We start from the raw sequence: 21,454 nt of genomic DNA, 5'->3' as shown, positions 1-21,454 counted from the left end.
AATGCTTATGTTTTCCCCTTCAAGCATGAATGTACTAAATTTCTTTTTTCTTCCCTCAAAAAACTGTTTAAAATCTTAAGGGTTTGATTTTACTCCCCTGTATACAACTGGAATTCTTTTGAAGTTTTCACTAGCCCAGGTCCTAAATTCCTCTAGAATTTCTACTATTTCCATTCCTTCAGCCATCACAGCCTCTTTTGAATGACTTTTCAATATTTTCAGTTAAAGCAAGACTAAGTAAAAAGAACCCTATCATTTAAAGAACATAGAATTGGAAAACCTAAAAATCCTTTTTATCTGTTTGTTCTATGATGCTTCTTCATTTGATGTCAGTGAATTTATATATTGTTGTTAAAATGCTAACATGTAATCAGATGGTTTAGAGGTCAGTTTACTTCATTATACCTTTTTGTGTAGTCTGAAGGCTGTTGTACTAAGTTAAATGGAATGAACATCCATTCATTCTACTGTGTAAAACAATAACATCAAATTTTGAAGCTTGAACGGATAGTTTAATCAGCTTTTCCTGTGACTACAGATTGCTATTGGAAAAAAAGAGCTTAATCTGATTTACCTTTTATTGAATGTTTCTGGAAATGAGGGAAAAAGAGAACAGTTAAAGAATTGCAGAAAACCAAGCTTTCAAATAAAGTTTTGAAACCTTTGACCAAAGCAGGCGTCCGTGGCATCATTTTTATCCTTTCTAGCATTTGACAGTACTTAAATTAAAACTAATAGTAGCATTAAGTATAATTTGTGGAAAAAGACACATGAATAACACTAATGTGCTTGGTGCTGGAATGCAAATCTGTTTGAGGGATAAACAGGAGAAAGGAATAGAAGAAAAAGATAAGGAGACAGAAAAATATATTTTCTATTTCTGATGCTGGTCCTTGCTTGAAGGATGCAAATGAAGCCCATAGACTTCTTTCCTTCAAACAGTAAACTTACTTTAAATCACCTATTGAGTATTTCTTACTGCATCTCTCTTGTCTTCAAGGTAAATGTTGCAGTCATCACATTGCAAATAACAGCTAAGCCAACCCTACCTTCCCTTTCTTAAAAGTGGAGAACAAAAATAAAAAGATGGAAAGAAAATAAATGTAAGGGGAAAAGAAAGAAGTGTGTGAGGATGTCATGGGTTGAGATTGGCCCCCCTGAGAGCCGAGGGGCCCAGAGGTGATTGGGTGCCAGGGCAGTGTTCCCTGGAGGGCCAGTCACTGTTCCTCTTGTTCGCTGCTGCTGAAAAATCACATATACACAATCACCAGAAGCTGTTGGCAATTCTGTTGGTGTCTGCTGCTGTGTGAGGGTGCGAAGGCCGAAGGGGTGGCAGGGCCTCCTCCTTCTTCCCCCTTCAAGGGTGGAGGGGAGGCCCTGCAGCCCACAGCAGGATTAGAGGCAGCATTTGGAGTGAGTGTTTGTGAGGGATGCGACTTACAGCATCTGAGGTGAGAGGGAGGGGGCTTGGCTCTCTCCCGCCCCTGCAGCTGGGCTATGGAGCGCTTGGGACAGTGTATAACTGGACCGAGCTGCCTGTGGCCAAGGCTAGGGGGCTTTTTTTCCCTCTCACTGTTTAGTGGGAGTGGATGCAAGGCTTAGTATTGAAGCTGAGCCAGGAGATGGGCTGATAACGAAGCAGCTTGGTGCCAGGGAGAAGAATCCCAGGCAAAATTGGAGACGGGCCAGAGAGAGAGACTCAGGAGTTGCCCTGCTGAGGTTTGACCGGGGGCAGCTGAAAACTGACTTGGAAGACGCTATGATAAACTGACTGAATTACAGCAGCCTACAGAACCGAGGTATGAGACTGAGAGAGAGAGATCACACAGCAGAAATGACACAGAACCGAGGAGAAAGGACTCAAAGCTATCTTGGACTTCATGAAGAAGACAAGACTGCAGAAAACAACGGGAGGTTTGGTCGGGGAGTGTTTCAGGTTCCCTAAACACTCCCGCGAGAGAGACTGTTACCTATCAGCCTTGAAAGGCTTTTCCTGGACTAAAGTTAAAAGGAGAAGCTACGGAGGGACTGATAGAAGTGTAAAATGTATATATATAGTTGCTTTTAGCTTGTATAGTATTTATTTGTGTAAATAAAATGTATATATGCTTCCCCCTTCCCCTATAGAAGCCTCTGGCCTGAAAGTTTTTCTCTTCGCTGTTGGGATAAATTGTGGGAAATGTGTCTGGCATATCAGGACCTAGCTGAATCTGATAGCACTGCCAATATTTTTGAGTCCTCGGCTGTTTTGCCTTTCTGAGAACTTTGAGACCACAGCAATTGGATGAGCAATTCTGTGTATCTTTTGTCAACTAGACATAATCCTAAAGTAGTCTTTTAATTGCATTAGAATTTCTTATTTGGATTGAATCCATTTTTATGTTGCCTTTATGCCTCTTTTTATCAACACTTGTTAGAGATTGTTGTACCTTTCTCTCAGACTTGAACCAATTTCTATGGTGGTTTCATTGCTAAACGATATATAATTATGTGTAATTATATATAATTATTTTATATAATTTCTAGTTATGTGTGCCTCAACGGAAGGCGCTGGCCCAGTTGAACATTGCATTCCTTAGTGCAGACAAAATGCTCTCCCAAACTATTGTACCAGGTAGTAATTTTTATTAAACTGTATTATGTTTTTCTGTTTGGTAACATAGTTATTTGTACATGTGCATGCTCCAAATTGGAACTTCAGGATTTCCTGTAGGAGTAGGTTGAAACATTTCTTATGTGGAATCCTATTATCGCATGCAAGGTCAATTTCAACTGTACAATTTCAGTGTCAGATTTTATCCTAATGATTAGCTGGTTTGTTTTTCTTGGGTCTGTCCAAGGAGAGAAATTTCTGTGGAATTCAAGATGCTTGATAAAGAGAGAAATAACAGCACAGGCTTTTCGCAGACAGGATGAAATCACGGTTTCCAGGGAGACTTCAAATTAATTTGTTGCAGCCAGAACTCTGAGATGCCAAGTGGGTTACTTACATAAGTTGCCCATCTTATATTGTTTTCCAGTCAGTTGTGTGTCAGTCCAGTAGCTCAAATGCTGTGGTAAGCCTCCTTTTTCTTTAACTCGTAGTAACTAATTGCTGGCTCCTGGCACAGCATTCTCTTGGAGTGGGAATAAATCCAACAAAATATAAAGTGCCAGAATAAATTGGATTTAAAAATACAAGTCTTTTGTGACTTCAGATATTGGAGCACGAATACAGACGTTCTCTGCTGTAGACTGGGAGAATCTCTGAATTTGTGTGGTTTAGTCAATCATATGAAAAATAAATGGTCAACCCATCCCAGTTAAGAGAATTATTTGCTTTAATAAATATAATGTCTTTTTGCTTGGGTTATGATATATATCAACTGCTTGCTTTAGTCTTCAATGTACAGCATTGAAGTTGGTGTAAAGTCTTTATACAGTTGATAAAAGCGTTCTTTCCAAAATCTGCTGAAAAGATGGTAAATTCTTTAATCCTCTCTACTCCTTTATAGAATCTGCATAATACTTTATGCAGTATATATATATTAAAGCTATAAATATGGAGTGTAGTCTTACCATGTAGTATTATAATCCTGTGAGTTTATTTTGTTTATATTGAATACCTCTAATCATGGAAATTCCAATCATGTTGAAGAACAGTTGCATTTAAAGTACTGGCCCATTGGATTTTTTTTATTACCTATCCCTAAAATGTCTTCTGGAGTGAAGGAGTTTGCATTATCAGTAGTTTCAGCAATGTTCTTTTTGACTGTTAAGTCAACTATTTTTAATGAAATATTTAAATTTTGGCTGTGGCAAAAATGAATGAAATATCAAAAATAGTCTTGAAGTAGGGAGGGTGGGAAATGCAAAATAATGTTTGAGCAGCAGGAATAGACCATGCTAGTATAATAGACCATGCTAGTATATAACTTGAGGGACCACAGAGGTCTTCGTGGAGGCAGGTGAGATTGATTTCTGAAAATGTGGATGAGATGTGATGCTAATGTTTCTCTGAGGTTTCCAGTATTCATCCACATTCTGCAGGTGCTTGGACATTGACTTTCAGATAACCTAGATTGCTTTGCCATCAACCTGCACAGCTCCCATTGCTGCAACTGTGGACTTGATATACTCAGTCAGCTGCAAGGGGTCTTTGCCTACATTTGTCCTCACTTTTTAACGTGTTTCGTCAGCTCTGTTTGGAGATCTCTGTTCTTTAGTCTGTCTGTGAGGTAGGCTTTTAGATTTATAAGAGAGAGGGCAAACAAAACTATACCTCTTACCCTTGCTACTGTTGTAAAAAGAACGATAACAAAGGTGGAGGAAATGGGGTGGACAGGCCAAGCAAAACCCCCATTAGCCTTTTCTTTTTAAGAGAATCCAGTAAATGCTTTCTGCTTGATTTCAGGGTTAGGAAATAAAATATATCAAACTGTACTCTACTCTGTGTACTTGTATTGCCATGTATTCTTATATGGACTTAATGCAGCTGTTACTTAACCAGAAGGAAACCATTTAACAGCTACTTTCATCATTGCTGCACTAGTACTTACTATTAAAGCTGAAAGAAAACTCATAATATGTTTAACTTAAACATATGGTTTTCTTTCTTGACCCCTCTTAATAAAAACTGTAGTCATATGTTTAATGTTGTAGAACACTGCTGGTATGAATGTAATTATACTGCTGATTATGCCAAGAGTTTGTTCCAACATAAAAATAGAAAGAAATGGTAGATGGGATACTGATGTACTCGTTACTGTAGGAGATTTTATCTATTTATATGCAATCTTGCATTTATGTACTTATATGTATGTGCAAATTGAGCCTAAATTAATGATGTCTTCACAGCCTCACCCTTCCCAGGAAATGCTATTACCCTTTTAAATGTCTGCAAGTATAATGATCTCATTAGTTGTGCCCACCAAAAAAACAAATGAAGAGGAACAAGATATGGAAAAAATGCAGAATGGACTGAAATCCAAGTTGAAATAAATACAGGTTCAGATGAATTACTTGGTAAAAGAAACTGACTTAGAATAACCTCATAGACTTTTTGAATGCTTAAGACTGGTAGCATAAGGTAGAGTTAGGAATAAATAGTTAAATGTAAATTGCCCTAACATTTTATTTGTAAACCCCATTAATTTTGAAAACTGAGAGCAAATATAAAACGAAGGTGATGTAATATTGCACTACTTTTCCACATTATTTAATGCATATTTATCACAATTTTCAGGGTTAGTTTTCTCTTGCTCTACAGTTTCTGTACTATTGCATAATTTTTGGAAATGCAAAGAATCTCTTGTATGTCCTCTCAGTCATTATTGTTGTAATGTCTTAGTATTTGTCCCTTTGTAGGCCAAACCTAATATCTCTAGTTGAATTATGAGATGTTTATGCAGTGATGCAGTATGAGAAAAGTGTTAATTTATACTTGGAAGGCTAGATAATATATATATATAACCTTTAGTCTGGTTATTTTCTCAGAATGCTTGAAAGGTTAAATTCATACTATTCGTGACTTTCTTAGGCAGTAACTAGCAATGGAAAGAAGTGAAAGAAGGAACTCCTCCTTTCAGTGTAGTTCTTCAATGTAGTTCTTAGTAAGAAATCTTCATGTGGCAGAGAAGCCAGGGCTCTCAGAGAAAGGAAATGTGTGTCTCTCCATTCCCCAGTTTGAATAGTGACAAAACTGCACTGAAGAACAAAAATTTTTGATTCTGTAAAATTTCAAATTGCTCTAAATGGAAACTTTAAGTATTTCCATTCTAAGTGGAAATACTCCCTAACCTGCTTAGCACCTGAATTTCCTACTGAAAACTTCAATTGGACGTGAAATTATTCTACTGTGCATACATACAGGAAATACTGTAGTTTGAACCTCTGTGCACTTCTATGTAGCAAAACTGTTCTGGGAATTGCATGCCTGTGCCATCTGTAACAGGCTGACAGTCTTGAATTCATTCAGGAATTGAGTAGAGTCTATTGATTTCAGTAATAGCTGTATCACATGTCCACTGTATAGGAAACCTAAATTCGATGTCCTTTCCAGTCAGCAGTGTTCAGTGGCTCTGTTCGTGCAAACACTGCTGCGCAGCAAAATTGCAGCACCCAGAAGAAAACGAGAAATAAGGTGTAGGAACTGTGCATTTGGTTAAAGCTGCCTAAAATGACACAGCATGGGGGTGAGTTGATGAATCACAATTTCCAAACTTCACTGAGTTTTACTCCTACCTGTGACAAAAACTGAATGTGCATTGGGGAGGCTGTCAGCTGTCTCTGACCATGCACTCACAGGGCTGATGCAGACAGGTTTTACTCTACTATCTTTCCTGCCTTTGGTGAAGACAGAAATAGTACTTTGCCAACTCTGCTTTGGTGGAGAACAGGGTCTTACACTACTACTGTGTTGGTCATGGCTCAAGGGCCTGATGCTTAGTAGCATCGCTAGGATTTTACCTTTCATATACTCTGACATGCACAGAAACTTACCTGAGTCTTGATGAAAATCGCTCAAAAATATAGGGTGTACTCTACAGCCCCTCATTTGAGGGTCTCAGAGCAGTGTTGCCTAAGGAAAATTCGGGGAGAAGAAAACTCCGAGGCAAATTAGTTTTAGAGGTGAGGAAAGAGTTTTTAATTTGTGCCTAGGCATAAAGATTACAAGACACACGCATGTCCCTCTGTACGGATGTCACAATTTATAATATCGTCTGTCCAATCTCAGATGTTTCCACCCTGTGGCTTTTGCCCTGATCCACCCTCAGTCTGCCCCTGGGGAATTGGGGCTAGGGGCTTTTCGAGACCCTCTTTTCATCAATCATCTTCTTCAGAGTACAAGGGGCATATATTCACCCAGTTCTTGACTGTACTTTTGCGATTCAGGCCAGGATTAGATGTCCTCAAACAGAAGAACCTAATCTTAAAGAGAGACTAAACATTTCTACTGCAATTCAGGGGTAGAATTGATATGGGGAGCATGGAATGGGGTGATAGGGTTGGGGAATGTGTGTAGTTACTATGCTAAGGGTAAAGGAATAAGGGCTGCTGCTTCTAAATCTACTTCTACTATATAAGTACTTATAAAAGCTTATAAAAATTAGAAAAATCAAAAAAACGCAGATGGACCTTAAGGCATCAGCAGAGGCCTTTACATAAATTGATATCCCTCTGTCTGAGATAGACCATTTTACGTCATGGCTATTGTTTGCAGATGCAGAGGAAATAAGGAGCAAACGCCTTCCCTGCACAATCTGACCCAGCTCCTACAGCTCCAGCAACAAAAGGTTGGCACAAGGATCCTGATTTCTTGTAGCAGCCAGCAGAACTCTCAAGGGCAGAGGATAAAGCAGTGAGCACTTCCATGGACCACCACAGAGACAACATTCTTCTCTGTTTCTCTTAAAAAACCTGAAAATAGTAGGGACATGATCAGTAGTGATGAATTTTGGCTTTTGGCAATGTCAGTGGAGAAGTCCTGGGCTGATATTAGTGGTGGCCTCTCCATGGTGGAAATAAGACACTTGGGCAAGTATTCCCTGTAATATGAAGTACACTTCTGTTGCCTGTTCAATAATTACTGTGTTACAAGAAACAGAAGTTTGGTCTCTGGAACTGTTGGTTTGGCATCCCTTTTGACTGTTAAAAGTGCAGTGCTATATTATTATTTTCTTTCAAGTGAAGTGAACAGTGGATAGTTCCTGGAATCCTCGTTGACTGGTTGCTTCAGTTTTGGGTTTATCCTTTAAATTTTGGGTTCTATTAGTAAGTCCATTTTGGACTACTAAATAGTTATTTGGCTTTATATTTAAAATGAATTTCCCAACTACAGGCTTTGTTGTAAATAAAATACAGAAGGATTCTCACAAATAGATGGAAAAAATGATCTGTCGAGGGAATACAGTTTGGTTCTGTGAATCAGATAAGCTTGTTTTGCCAATTATTTTACTGATTCTTTTTAAGAAATATAAGTTGGAGCACAGTTTTCACCAAAAGAAATCTTGCTGTGATGTCATAGTTTCATGACTTTAATGTCTTTCAGCATTAAAGACATACACTGATGGCTGCTGTAGCATTCATGATGCTTTCTCTACTCTAGGACAGTCAGTAGATGCTATTTTCACATGTACCTCTCCCACAGTGAAGTATTAGTGTTTCTGTGGAGCAGCTCCTTCTTCAGAGGGACAGGGCTTCCTTGCAGCCCCCTGCTTTCCTTTTGCCACTGAGCCAGCTCTGAGTAGCTGCCTCTTTTCTGTAGCTTCTGTCATTCCTGTGAGAGGCTCATCCCTGAAGGTACCAGTGGGTAGGTTCTTGCTGAAGGATGAGCAGAGATGAAAGGGGCTGGTGCAGTTTAAGGAAGGCATTAATGGTTTCTGCAGGGTTGGTGAAAGGGATAGCAATGCCAACCAGCAGGATCCCAGTGTCCCCACCTGACCTGAAGTGTCTGTGCTCATGACAGAGCACATACCAGTTCTGTGTTGCAGGCAGCATGTTAAAATAATTTTTAAAATTTATTATGCTGTTTTAATTTAAAAAAAAGAAGTTGCAATATTAATGGTAACTGTCCCTGTACTCCTTTTAGTGAAGACTGATGGCAATGAAGTCACTAAGTTGCTTGGTTTTTATTTTTCTTTTACATAAATTCTGTGGGTGTTACACAAATAATCATTTAGACAATCACAGAGGTGACAAACAGCAAAAATTAGTTAATGTACTGTTGTGATATTTTGCTCAGTCTTCTTTTCCAAAATTATTCCTTATAATTTTTTTTCTTTTGAGTTGTTGGTGGGAGAAATCATTAGGATTTTATAGTTTGTTACGGTCAGCTTTGTGCTCTCTGTGCAGAAATCTGTCTTATTTTTTACAGTTATGGGCTGAAATTTTTCTGATATTCCAGAAGTGTGCAGTTGTCCTTCAGTTCCCTGCTATTCAAATTCCCCCATAGATTTAATTTCATATGTTCTTCTTGGTATTGATCAATCTGGCCTCATGAGAGATGTGTTTTATCATTCACTAAACACTTACTGTGCAAAAGGCTGAAAGGGATTTTAAAATAATCAATCATACAAACCATTAAGTCTGAAATAATCAGTGTAAATTGATTAACTGCCACTTAATCTGTTTGAATGAAGATGATATCTCAGTATTTGTGTAGCATCATTGGAACAGTGCATCTTATGTCCTATCCCATAGACCCCAAAGTGCTTCATCTGGTTTTTCACCCATTTTGACGCAAGGTAGTATGAATAAAGTATGGGGTTACCTGGCAATTACCTGTAACCCGAAGGAGAGATTAATAACAGAATAACAATGTTTTTGCATTATTAACTTTGTGTGATTATATTAGGTAGGAGTAGCATTTCCTGGAAATTGACTTTTTTGCATTTTTTGAGGTTGTTTGTGGAGATTTTTTTTTTTCTGGGTAGAATGAGTGCTATATAAACAGTGGAAAAAGCAAATTTTTTCTTGAAATACCTGAGTTAATCAACTTACTGATTTGTGGCATATCTTCTATTTGGCAAACATAGGTAATGAATCTACCATGAATGAACCTGACATTGAAATTACTACCTCTCTATTTGCCCCCACAACTTGACCCCACAACTATGTAATCCTTTTTTCTCATATAATTTTCCTAAAAATCACGTCAGGTAGATACATCTTCAGAAAAAAAGTTTTATGTTTAATTGCTGTAGAATTTTGTTGCAGGTAACAACTTACTGGCTGCTTGATGGTTACTCAGTATGTTATAGTGATTAAGTGGCATTCTCTTCAGTTTACTCCTTTAACTAATCTTGGAAATGAAAATGGTTTCTTATTTCCATTTATCTATTTCTTTTCCTAAGAAGAGGCATTTGCAGTAGGCATGCTAATTTGTGTTTTGGTGTATTTTTGGAGACCAGTCTTTTCCAGCACTGCAGAGGTTTCAGAACATCTGCCAATACCTGATTACTGGTCATGCGGTGGGCACCTTGTCTACCCTCAAGAGTTCAAAAGTGAAGATCAGCAACATAAAACAGACAAATACTGCTTTCGTCCCTCCTCCTCTTCTTCCCACCCCACCCCCTGCCTGATAGATGGACTTCTAATTTTGTTGTGTAATAAATATTTTAATTTTTATTTTTAAGTGGATGTCTAGGTCATTTTGTTGTGGGCATAAGTAAAGGTTTATGACTAGAAGAAAAAATACGAATAGAGAAGGAGTCTTGACCTTATGTAAAGAAAGCATTTCAATTCTAGGAAATGGGCTGAAAAAAATGGCAAGAAAGTTAGTGGTAAACTTCTATGTAATGGATTTAACATGACTGACAAAGCAAAGTCTTTTTACATCTAGTCAGAAAACTAAATATTCCTCTTCTGGCTAGATGTAAAACACTTACATTAGTGACACTGAAGGGCATTGAAATATATTGACCCTGAAAATTTCATTTTACATTGAAGTATGAGAAGAGAGAATATAGAAGAGATTTGGTATACTTTTTTCCAGAGTCTTAAACTTAATGGACCTCTAATACAGTACTTCAAAAATGTATCTTTTAGCATTATGATAATTTTTTTTGCAGTAAACATAATGAATAAACATAGCTTAATTTAAGTAAATTTGTCAAATAGTATTTATAACAGCATTATGAGGCCAAAATTGCATGTTTGCTTCACAGGGGGCTATAGTTCATAAACCCTCATAACAAAGGAGACATAAACAGAGGGAAAAAATCAAAAGTTGAAGATGTATATAATTTATATAATCTTGGATGTCCAGTACACAGTCTGCAGTACTTGGCTCTGCTGGGGAAGGGCTGGGGCTTACTGAGACCCTGACTCCTGGTGACAGTCTCAGTCCTGTGGTAGAGAAGGGGGAATTGTACCAGACTTCCTGAAGTAGCCAGGTGCATGGGTTGAGACTGAAGTAACACCTACCCCCCAGTACCTCATACATAAGCACTTGCCACATTTTGAATCAGGCTGTCAAGTCTTTTGATAATGACTACAGAATGGGATAGTGTTTGGAAAAGTATGGCTGGGAATATAACCTAATTGTGAATGAACCTACTGATTCATTGCAGGGTGGCCACATCTGGGCTTGCAGATTCGATTCAGAATAATTCTTCATGCACAGTTTTTAAACCAGAGAAGCTTGGGTATGTTTTGTAATACCATAACACTGTATTTTCTTTTCATTTTTTCCATCTAGTTTTATCTCAGGACCTTGAGAATAAAATACACATGGCACAGATCGTAACATTTTTTCAGATGCTGTTAGTTCTGCTACTTCATGATTACATCTCAGCTGAAGTTGGGGAAACAAGAGCAAGTAGGTCTTAATTTTTGCATTTCAGATAACTGACACTTCAAAGAATTCCTTGAATTTTTAGTATCCATTTTTGATGTTGATGGTGATTTTCTTCCAGTATAATTTTCCTAGTGAAAATCCTATAATATGTGAGAAACAGCTTAAATATCTTGTCTCTCCTTTAGGAGGGGAATATCTTTATTTCTCCTTTGTGTCTTGGAAGTGCTCAAGGGGACAGATGGAACTGTAAAGCTCCAATCTTGATTTAAAGTTATGTCTTGAGTATTTGTGTTTTCATTTCTTCAGAAGCCATTTCTTAATGTTATGTGAGAAACTGAATAAGGAAAAATAAAGATTCCATGAATGGAAGCTGAGATAACCTCAGTTCTGGGACAGACCTCCTTGCATATTCTCCAAAATTAGCATCTCAACCCCCATCAAATCATATTTTGTACTCTAAATCTGGTTTATAGAAAAGAAAACATTAAAGCAAGGTAGTTTTTTGAAAGATAAAGTGACTGAATAAAAGGAATGTGGAAGAATTTCCTCTGACCATGATACTTTCAGGGTAAGTCTTTTTCCTCTAGTTTTGCTCTCAATGCAGCAATTTTCACTACTCCGTATTAGCAATTTTCAAACTCCATAAAATTCTTTTTCATCTCTAGACTTTCAGATACCAGATTAGATCTGTGTGGTTTACACAAACAATAAACTCCTCTGATTTTTTTTCAAATGGAATGTATTTGTCAATATAGATCCTAATACAAACAGCAATTAATAGTGAAATCATTTACTCTGGAAGAAGAAAGTGGAAGTGTTCATTAAAAAATTAATTTGATTTTTATTATTTTTTAGGTTGCAGAACTGCTCCAGCGGATTTAGTTTTTATCTTAGATGGCTCTTACAGTGTTGGCCCAGAAAACTTTGAAATAATCAAAAGTTGGCTTGTCAATATTACAAGAAATTTTGACATAGGGCCAAAGTTTATTCAAGTTGGAGTTGTCCAGTACAGCGATTACCCTGTACTTGAAATTCCCCTTGGAACTCATGAATCCACTGAGAACCTCATCAGGGAAATGGAGTCCATACACTATCTGGGAGGAAATACAAGAACAGGAAGAGCAATTCAGTTTGCTTATGACCATCTTTTTGCAAAATCTTCAAGATTTTTAACAAAAATAGCGGTTGTTCTCACTGATGGAAAGTCCCAAGATGAAGTCAAAGATGTAGCAGCAGAAGCAAGGAAAAATAAAATCACTTTGTTTGCTATTGGTGTTGGCTCAGAAATTGAAGAGGATGAACTTAAAGCTATTGCCAACAAACCTTCATCAACTTACGTATTTTATGTTGAAGATTATATTGCAATATCAAGAATTAAAGAAGTTATAAAACAGAAACTCTGTGAAGGTAAGTGCTTCTAAAATATCTTAAGTGTGCAAAATGTTTTTCTGTCCACATATTTCTTAATTTCACAAGCAGAATATATGATTAATGAAACCTAAGGGACTTGAAAATCTTTACTCTGATCTTCTTTCATTTTGGCCTCAAAATCAGAATCATTCCCCGAAGTTTTGGAGTGGTTTTCCCTGTCACGCAAAGAGGTATATTTGGGAAAGATATGATGTTTTAACCCAGTATGTATTTAATGTCAATATGTCTCCTTTTGCGCTAAACCTAATTTTTTTTTGCATTGCTGAAGTTTAGAAACACTAAAACAGTTGAACAATTCTTATACTGCTGAGAATATAGGGTTTTACTTTGTTGTTTTTCCAATTGCAACTGATACTCATGCACAATCTAGCATTTCTTCTTGACAGGTGAGAGAATAGCTTGCCATTACAAACAGGAGTTCTTCTGAATACATACTTCTTCTAGTATGTATTGAAAAACCCAGAAGAAAGACTCTTGGCAAAAATCATAGAATCACAGAATGGTTTGGGTTGGAAGCAATCTTAAAGATCATCTAGTTCCAACCCCCATGCCATGGACAGGGACATCTTCCAGTAGACCAGGTAGCTCCAAGCCCCATCCAACCTGGCCTTGAATCCTTTCAGGGATGAGGCATCCATAGCTTCTCTGGGTAGCCTGTTCTAGTGTGTCACCACCATGACAGTAAAGACTTTTTTCCTAATATCTAATCTAATCCTACTACTTCGCATTTTAAAGCCATTTCCCTTTGTCCTGTGAAAAGTCCCTCTGCAGCTTTTTTGTAAGCCCTCTTAGGTGCTGGAAGGCTGCTCTGAGATCTCCCTTCTCTTCAGCCTTCTGTTCTCCAGGCTGAGCAACCTCAACTCTCTCAACCTGTCTTTACAGAAGAGGTGTTCCAACCCTCTAATTATCTTCACGGCCTCCTCTGGACTTGCTCCAGCAGGTCCACATCCTTCTTGTATAGGGGGCCCCAGACCTGCACACAGCATTCCAGGTGAAGCAGACGCATGGAGTTGTACCAAGCTGTTACGATCTTTCTTAGAAGGATTTTATATAAGAATTAGGCAAGATGAACATGGTAAAGTGCCTTTTTAGCTTTAGAATACTAGCAACATTACAGCATTGAGTTTTCTGTTAATTTGTAAAACAACGACTTTCCCATATATATATAAAAAAGATAGCAAATTGCTTCTAAAATGTATCACTCAGACTCTATTATATTGTGTTATTTTGTACATTTTATTATCAAGAATTGATGCAAGTTCTATTTCAGTTCTACCATATTTCCGCACTTAGTAAGAAAAAAATATTTTTTGTTTGCTCTCACTTTGAGTATGGACTTCATTGAAAAAATATGGTGATACTTTTGTTGAGGATATTAGTGTTTATTTCTTGATACATCAAATGAAATCATAATAATTCCTTGTGGCTGATGTAATAAGGTGATCAGTCCAAAAATTAGCTAAGTGCAGCTAAATTCTTTAATAGAGCTTCATGCAGAGAGAAATTCCCCTAAATAAACACAATACTTTCTTTAAATAAAGTTTAGAAGTGACATTATATTTCATCAAATTTCAGAATTAACTAGTATCCTTTAAAATTCAGCTGCAATATTTCACAGTAATCTGTGAATGTTGGCTACTTGTACAAACGTGTACTTACTGTTTCACTTGAAGTGACCCTTTGCTTCTTCCCCCTGACGTCGTGCACTTCCCTCACATTAGCACTGAGATGCCTCTCTCACACTTGGCAGCTTCATTTCTAACCACAGTGTCTTTAGCAAGTGAACTGCAGGACTAGTAAACTGTAAATTTTATACTGAATTGTGAATGATTTTATTCATTTATTTATTTACTGATTATCATGTTGTTACAATTCACTTTGACTGTGGGAGAGGAAGTTCCATGAGGACCACGCAGCAATGATTTGTCTGCAATCAACCATGTGAAGCTACCTGAAAATTTTGCAATTCTCTCTTCATGGTCTTTGTTTAAATGTCTAAAAAAAGGCTAACTTTTACTGTATGGCATTTTAAAATTCATCATAATATGAACATAGATGTAAGACTACAGGGACAATATCTCCTTTCTGGACAAAGGAGGCTGAGGTTTGCTGGTTCTTGTAGCAAGTATTGCTATTAGGAATGGGCTTGTGGATTTTGCTGGGAGTGTGCCTTTTACCTCTAGTGTTTGTTTTAGGGTACCTGTAGGGTGAAAAGACTTGCTAAATATGCCCAAATATTTAAGGAATATTTAATATTTATTCTGAAAGTTGAATGTTCCTGTAGTATCAATATTCTATAGCAAAAAAAGAAAAAAGATTGTGTGTCAGGAGTGCATTTAAAAGAAAACAATGCAGACCTCAGAAAGCATGTCTGGAGGATGCAGAGAAAAGTTCCTTTGTGGTAGATACTGCGAGTTAACATCAAAAAGTTATTTCATGCTTTAGCAAGGAAAATAAAGCATATGAAAATTGTAAAAATACTAAGAGGCAACAAAATTTCAGAATAGGCTCAAGAGTTAATGTGGCTGGTACTATGGACTAGAAATACGACCCCGTTTTCCATGGAAGACAGTTCCTAAGTTTGCCATTGATTTCTGCATCCTGTATAATGACTCAGTTAGTTATCAAAATAGCCCTGCCAGAAAATGGTCCAGAAGACCCAAAAATGTCTACGTGACTGGGAATTTTTTATGTAATTCTTCAATATGCCATCAGAAAGAAAGAATATTTTCTTAATGTGTAATTTTACACATACTTAACTTGTTTTGTGTTGGTTTGGAACAGTTACTTTGGCATTGATCCGTAAAAATGGCCTTCTCACAAAAAGTAATCCTATTTCTGTACTTAGTTTTTGATTTTACACCTATTTCTAGTACTGTAACTGGTAAGAGACACTTGTGTTCATTTTCTTCTCAATGTATATGTATATGATTATCTGTAATCTGATATGACCGTTATTCAGCTTTGAAGTAAATGTTTAGAAATATTTCCATGATAACAATGCACAGTTGAAGAAACCTGGAAGAAAGTAGTGTTATTACTCTTACTTAATATCATAAGTATGTTGACTTAAATACTGCATCTGTATTTTGAGAAGAGTGAGAAGGAAAGTTGTGTTGGACTTTGTATTTCCTTTTTTCTTTTGGAAACATTAAGGAGGTAGACATTTTAATTTCCAAAATGTAGGAAGACTTCTTACAATTCTTTCTTGTAGAACAGAGAGATAACATATTTTTAATTTGGGAGTCAGGTGTCATTTTGCTGTTGGGAGGAAAAGAAAACTAAGGAGAGTTTAAGTGGCTTCTTGCTGCTGCCCCAAGTACCTGTGACACGTCTTCTTAGAGCAGATTGTCTTTTCCCACCATAGATAGTTTGTGCAGGCAATTAGCTGAATTTTCTTAGAGTTTATGTATCATACCTCACCCACCAGAATGGGGTATCTTCTGAGTGCCCTTGGATTAGTTGGAAAGGGAAGTCATGAAGCGTTGCTCATATTATAAAAACGAACCAGTCTAGACCTTTGAGTTAATAATTCCCTGGCACAGGGACATGACTTTTCTAACCCACATAGAGATGACAGAACTCTCCAGCCCTTCTTTGGAATGTATTCCTAACCTCTTCCCTGTCTATGAACAAATGTTTTTCTGAAGAAACAATGGGAAATGAATAAAGAAAATGTATTTATTATAACTAGTTTAGCATAATTTTACTAAAACTAAAAAATTTTCATCAGTTTATAATTCTAATACAACGTATGCTGTAGCATTAAATTTCACTCTCCTATCTCATTTTCTTTTTTTTTTTGAGACAACTTAGGTCCAGTGCCTAGTAACGTTTTTGTGTAAAGAGAATTAACCGGAGATGACATGCAGTTAACTTAAATTTCCACAGAAAATATATCACGCACTGTTTGTCCAGTGAGAATAGCTTCCAGCAGATTTCAGTGTAACAGACAAAATAGCTTAGAGTCTATTTCATGTTAAAGAAGATGAAAAAAACAGTTGTAGATAATTTTACCTTTGTCCGTTTTCAAACTGATTTTATAGTTGGGGGGAATGCTGAATCCAAATTATTAGTGCACTGTGGAAATCAACATCTATAATTTTATAGAATTTTGAAACCATATAATTTTAGAAATTAAATTCAATATTTTTATTAGCCAGATATTGTAATACAAATGAACTACAGTTAGTGACAATTCAAAATAGTATGTGAATGTAATTGCAGTAAAATACATCTTAGTATTCTTGCTTCAAGTCCCTGACAATTCTGTGTATGACTTCTCTCATGTTGTACTTAACTGACAGTTCTCAGTTCTCTGTTTATTTCTTGAAAGGCAGATACAAAAAATTAGTTAGGTTGAAGCTTACTTTTTGGAAGTTTTAAATCGTATTTTGAACTATCCTTGCATTTATTACTTTACAGAATCTGTTTGTCCAACAAGAATTCCAGTGGCAGCTCGAGATGAAAAAGGATTTGACATTCTTGTAGGATTAGGTGTGAAGAAAAAGGTTAAAAAGAGAATTCAAATACCAACAACTAATGCAAAAGCTTATGAAGTAACACCACGTGTTGACCTCTCAGAATTGACAAGGTATTGAAATTTATAAATACAATTCTATACTTAGTAATTTATTTTTTTGCTTTAAGTGAGAGAGAGTTATTTTAAGATTTATATGAATATTAAAGTACTGGGGTTTTTTCTCCCCTCTTCTCCCTTACTTAGGAACGTGTTTCCAGAAGGTCTTCCTCCATCTTATGTGTTTGTTTCCACTCAAAGATTTAAAGTAAAAAAGACATGGGATTTGTGGAGAATTCTGAGTCTGGATAAGAGACCACAGATATCAGTCACTATTAACGGAGAAGAGAAAACACTATCATTCACTACAACAAGTTTAATAAATGGCACCCAAGTTCTTACGTTTGCTGCACCTCATGTAAAGGTAAGGAGTATGTTATCTTCATACTGGAATACTTATTTAAATACACGTTATTCCATTATTCCCCATTTGTCCAAACCAGTTGTATTGTTTTCTAGTGTAGTCTGAAGGTTCTCTTTCAGTCTTTCTTCAATAATTTCCAGTGAAATATTCAAATCTTGTAAGAAAGATTGTCTTGGTTGCAGATGAGACAGAGGGATAGAGACTGAATGTCTTCTACTCATGCATTTATAGCAGTATAGGAATATATGCAGCCCAGAGATCACCATTCCTGCCATGGGGAGAGTTATTTAAGTGAACAGAGATTCAGCAGGCAAAGAGTGGGAAGGATTTACCACTGGAGTGCTTCATGACCAAATGGGTTCAACTTTCCTGGGAAGCGAGGGCCTACATTTGAATCCCTACTCTAAGTCAGACTAAAGGAATTTCACTTTAAATCGTCTATGAAGGAAGGACTCCTATCCAAGGAATAGGTCTTAATTACTAAGCTTTTCCTAGGGAGAGGTATTTCATTCTTCTGTTATTGGATGGAGAATTTTTGCTTTTTGCTTTCCAAATTTCCTCTACTTTATTATAATTATTAGTAAGGGAAATAAATTTTATTATTTTTTAAGAAACTGTGTTAAACTTGACTTACTGGAAATTGTTAAAAAATTCAGTTTTAAGTCAATCAAAAAATTAATATTTAAATGTTTCTAGGAGCTACAGTGACAAATCAGTCATATTCTTTCAGTCCCAGGTATCCATGAACTTCACCATGAAAACACAACTTCTGTGGTTTTTTTCTTTTGTGTTTCTCTGTGCTTGCACTGCTATTATGGAGAATAAGTTCATGGCTTTTTTAGAGCTGTATGTCTCTGAGCACCATATAAATGTCAATATGCTCTTAATTAACCTTTTTATTTAATAAACCTTTATGATAATTTATCTCTTTAACTGGAAAATTGAAAGATTATATATTCTGATCTGTTGTTTGTTTTATCTTGTAATGAGAACCATTGTAAATAAATAAAAACAATCTATGTAAGAAAATAAAATAGAAGCAGAGGTACTTTTATAGGATGTATTACTATTAAGTGAAATAAGCTTAATCTCTCTATGTGTCTAAAAAAGGTAACAAAGATGTATTAATTAATGAAAGATGCATATTTCAGTTTACTCTTATTAATTCCAATTTAGTGTGGGATTAATCTCTGTGCACTTTAGCATCTAGGCTAGGCTAGGCTAACGAGCTAGATTGTTTTTGAAATTAATAGATAGGCTCAGGAAGATGTTCCTTCCCATATTGAATTTTATTTCTAAACTCCGTGAGGTAAATGCTTTAAAGGTATCTCTCGCTTTCTATTACTTGTAGAATTATGTAATTTGTTTGATTTTCAAGCTTTAGAGACCTGAGGTTCTGTAGAGTAATGTCTGGTTTATTCATTGGAATATTGTGATCCTTTTTGCCATGTCATCTTTTTTTTCGTAAGATATTAAGTCGAAAAACTTTCAATTGCCAGTTTGTTTTCACCATGGTTTGTGATCTGAAGGGTTTGAGTCATTATACCACTACTGAAAAAAAAGGCTTCAGGCTGCATATTTTGAACAAATACAGGTTTGGACATGTTCAAGATCATAGACTAAAGAGATCTGTGTGAGTTATAAAATAATTTTGAAATAGGGATTTATTATTACTGATTGTCATCTGAATTACGGTATTACTTGGCAATACTTTTTTGCCTATACAGTTTACGACTCTTTGTATGTAAAACCTGTAACACTGATCATCTCAACCACCAACAGTAGTTTAAATATTCAAATGCAGTTTTATTGTTATTTAAATTGGAGACATTTTGTTTAAAACAATTGTTTTCTTTGTTTTCCTTAGATTTTGTTTGATGAAGGCTGGCATCAAATTCGTCTTTTAGTAACAGAAGACTCTGTAACTTTGTATATAGATGGGCAAGAAATTGAAACTAAGCCATTACATCCCGTTTTAGGTATTTACATCAGTGGCCTAACCCAAATAGGAAAGTATCCTGGAAAGGAGGAAACAGTACAGGTAAGCATATGCTAAAACTACAATAATCCAGTAATTCTACTGTAGATTAATATTACATTGGCGTCTTCTGTTTCCTTGAGCTTACTCTTCTAATTTACAGTAGACTGAAATTTATTATACAAAATCCTACTACTTAAAAGAGAGAACAAAAATGACCATGAGGACTCAGCACAACTGATGTATCCCTGTGTGATGGGTGCCTTACGGTCTCACTGATTTCAAGGGGCATTTGCGGACGAAACTGATGCAACGTGGTTGCCTGAATTTGAGAAACAGTGTCTGAAAGCAGGGAATTTCCTCTGTGCTTTCCTTCCATCAGTATGTGGGTTATGCTCATAAAAGAGGGAGAAAACGAAATTTTGATGAAGTTTCTTTCTCCTCACTTTGCAATCACGATAGTTTATGCTAGAAAAACTGACAGAGGTTTCATGTTTTTGGAATATAGCAACAAAGCAGAATGGCAAGAACTTTTGTTTTTCTGATGCCAGTGTTTTTATTGGTTACTTTTTAAAGATTTAATTTGTATGCTAAACTCTAAATGAAATTCTTTTAAGCATCAGAGATGCTTCTAATGCTTCACCAGAATTTACTAATCCTGCATCTAGTACAGGCAAGTCAGTGCAGGAGCATCATCCTAGGTTATTAAGGTAAAAAAAGAAAAAGGTTATTTTTCCCTGCACTTGTAACTTGTTTCTGCAATGATACTGGCAGCCACTGTAGTTTGGATTTATTGCAAAGGATTAAGGGCAGTGATTTCTGTTATTTTAGAAACAAAAATCTTGGATTGATTATTTTGCTTCAAATAATTCTGTTACAGTATGTTTAATTAGTTGCGCGTGAGTTGCCAGACTAAAAATGTTTCTATATCTTTAATTGATTTTTTAACTGTAGTGAACACACAGAGCTCTAAAGAGTCTTTATGTTTTGAATTGTAGTTTGATATACAAAAACTGCGAATCTACTGTGACCCAGAGCAAAATAATAGAGAAACAGTCTGTGAGATCCCAGGATTTGTGAGTATGATAGATGAAGAGAACTGCTTGGTTGTTTTTACAAATTGCTGTTTAAAGCTGACTTAATGAAGTCTTAAAATAAATAGTACTATGTTTTTTCAGCTGGTGCTAACACATGCTCATTACCTGTGCAATATCAAGTGACACAAACCTTGTCTGTTTTCAGCCTTACTTTTCACAAAGCATTTAAAAAGTTTTTTTAGTTTAGATATTTGATGGTGTAAATTTGACACCAGTGTAGAAGAATCTCGGGATCTTTTGTTAAAATTTCAGATTTTAAGCATTATATATTAATAAAACTTCTATGTCACAATAGTGTAGAATTCATTACATACGACTTTTTAACTTATCTGATATACTTTTTACTACTTATCAGGTCATTTAGACTCTGAAATTTTGGTACATAACTGAAAAACCTATATTTCTAAATCACTTTCTCCTGTCAGAAATATCTGTACTGAGGTCTATGATAAATATCCCACTATCTGAAATGTTGCCAAGATTTCCAGAAGTATGTTGTAAATAAGACAAAATAAAATTCTGTTCAGGATTTTATAATTTATATACACAATTAGGAAACTTATGGGGGTCCATTGACCCTCTCTTTGTCCTCTTACTTACAGTTAATAACGTAATAAAATGTTAAACATGCAAACAGCTTTGGAAACTGTTCATGTCTGACAGTTGGAGCTGGATTCAAGCATTCAGTTTCCATCTCAAAGTAAAAGCGGGAGATTGATTTATACAT

The 21,454-nt window shown here is 36.1% G+C and overlaps 1 protein-coding gene across 2 annotated transcripts in view; it reads left to right on the top strand.

Moving 5' to 3' along the window:
* Positions 1-21,454, top strand: part of COL21A1 (collagen type XXI alpha 1 chain) — a 97,517-nt gene that overhangs the window by 14,186 nt on the left and 61,877 nt on the right. For both annotated transcript variants that reach the window (XM_027645094.1, XM_027645093.1), the window contains exons 2-7: positions 11,180-11,299; positions 12,134-12,685; positions 17,135-17,303; positions 17,436-17,652; positions 19,520-19,693; positions 20,629-20,706. In XM_027645094.1, the coding sequence (XP_027500895.1) occupies positions 11,212-11,299; positions 12,134-12,685; positions 17,135-17,303; positions 17,436-17,652; positions 19,520-19,693; positions 20,629-20,706 (1,278 nt within the window). In that variant the 5' untranslated portion in view covers positions 11,180-11,211. The remainder of the gene's footprint in view (positions 1-11,179; positions 11,300-12,133; positions 12,686-17,134; positions 17,304-17,435; positions 17,653-19,519; positions 19,694-20,628; positions 20,707-21,454) is intronic.

This window comes from Corapipo altera, unplaced genomic scaffold, assembly GCF_003945725.1.
Source record: "Corapipo altera isolate COAL_440 unplaced genomic scaffold, ASM394572v1 2, whole genome shotgun sequence".
Lineage (NCBI taxonomy): Eukaryota > Metazoa > Chordata > Aves > Passeriformes > Pipridae > Corapipo > Corapipo altera.
This window is presented reverse-complemented; position numbering and strand designations above follow the sequence as displayed.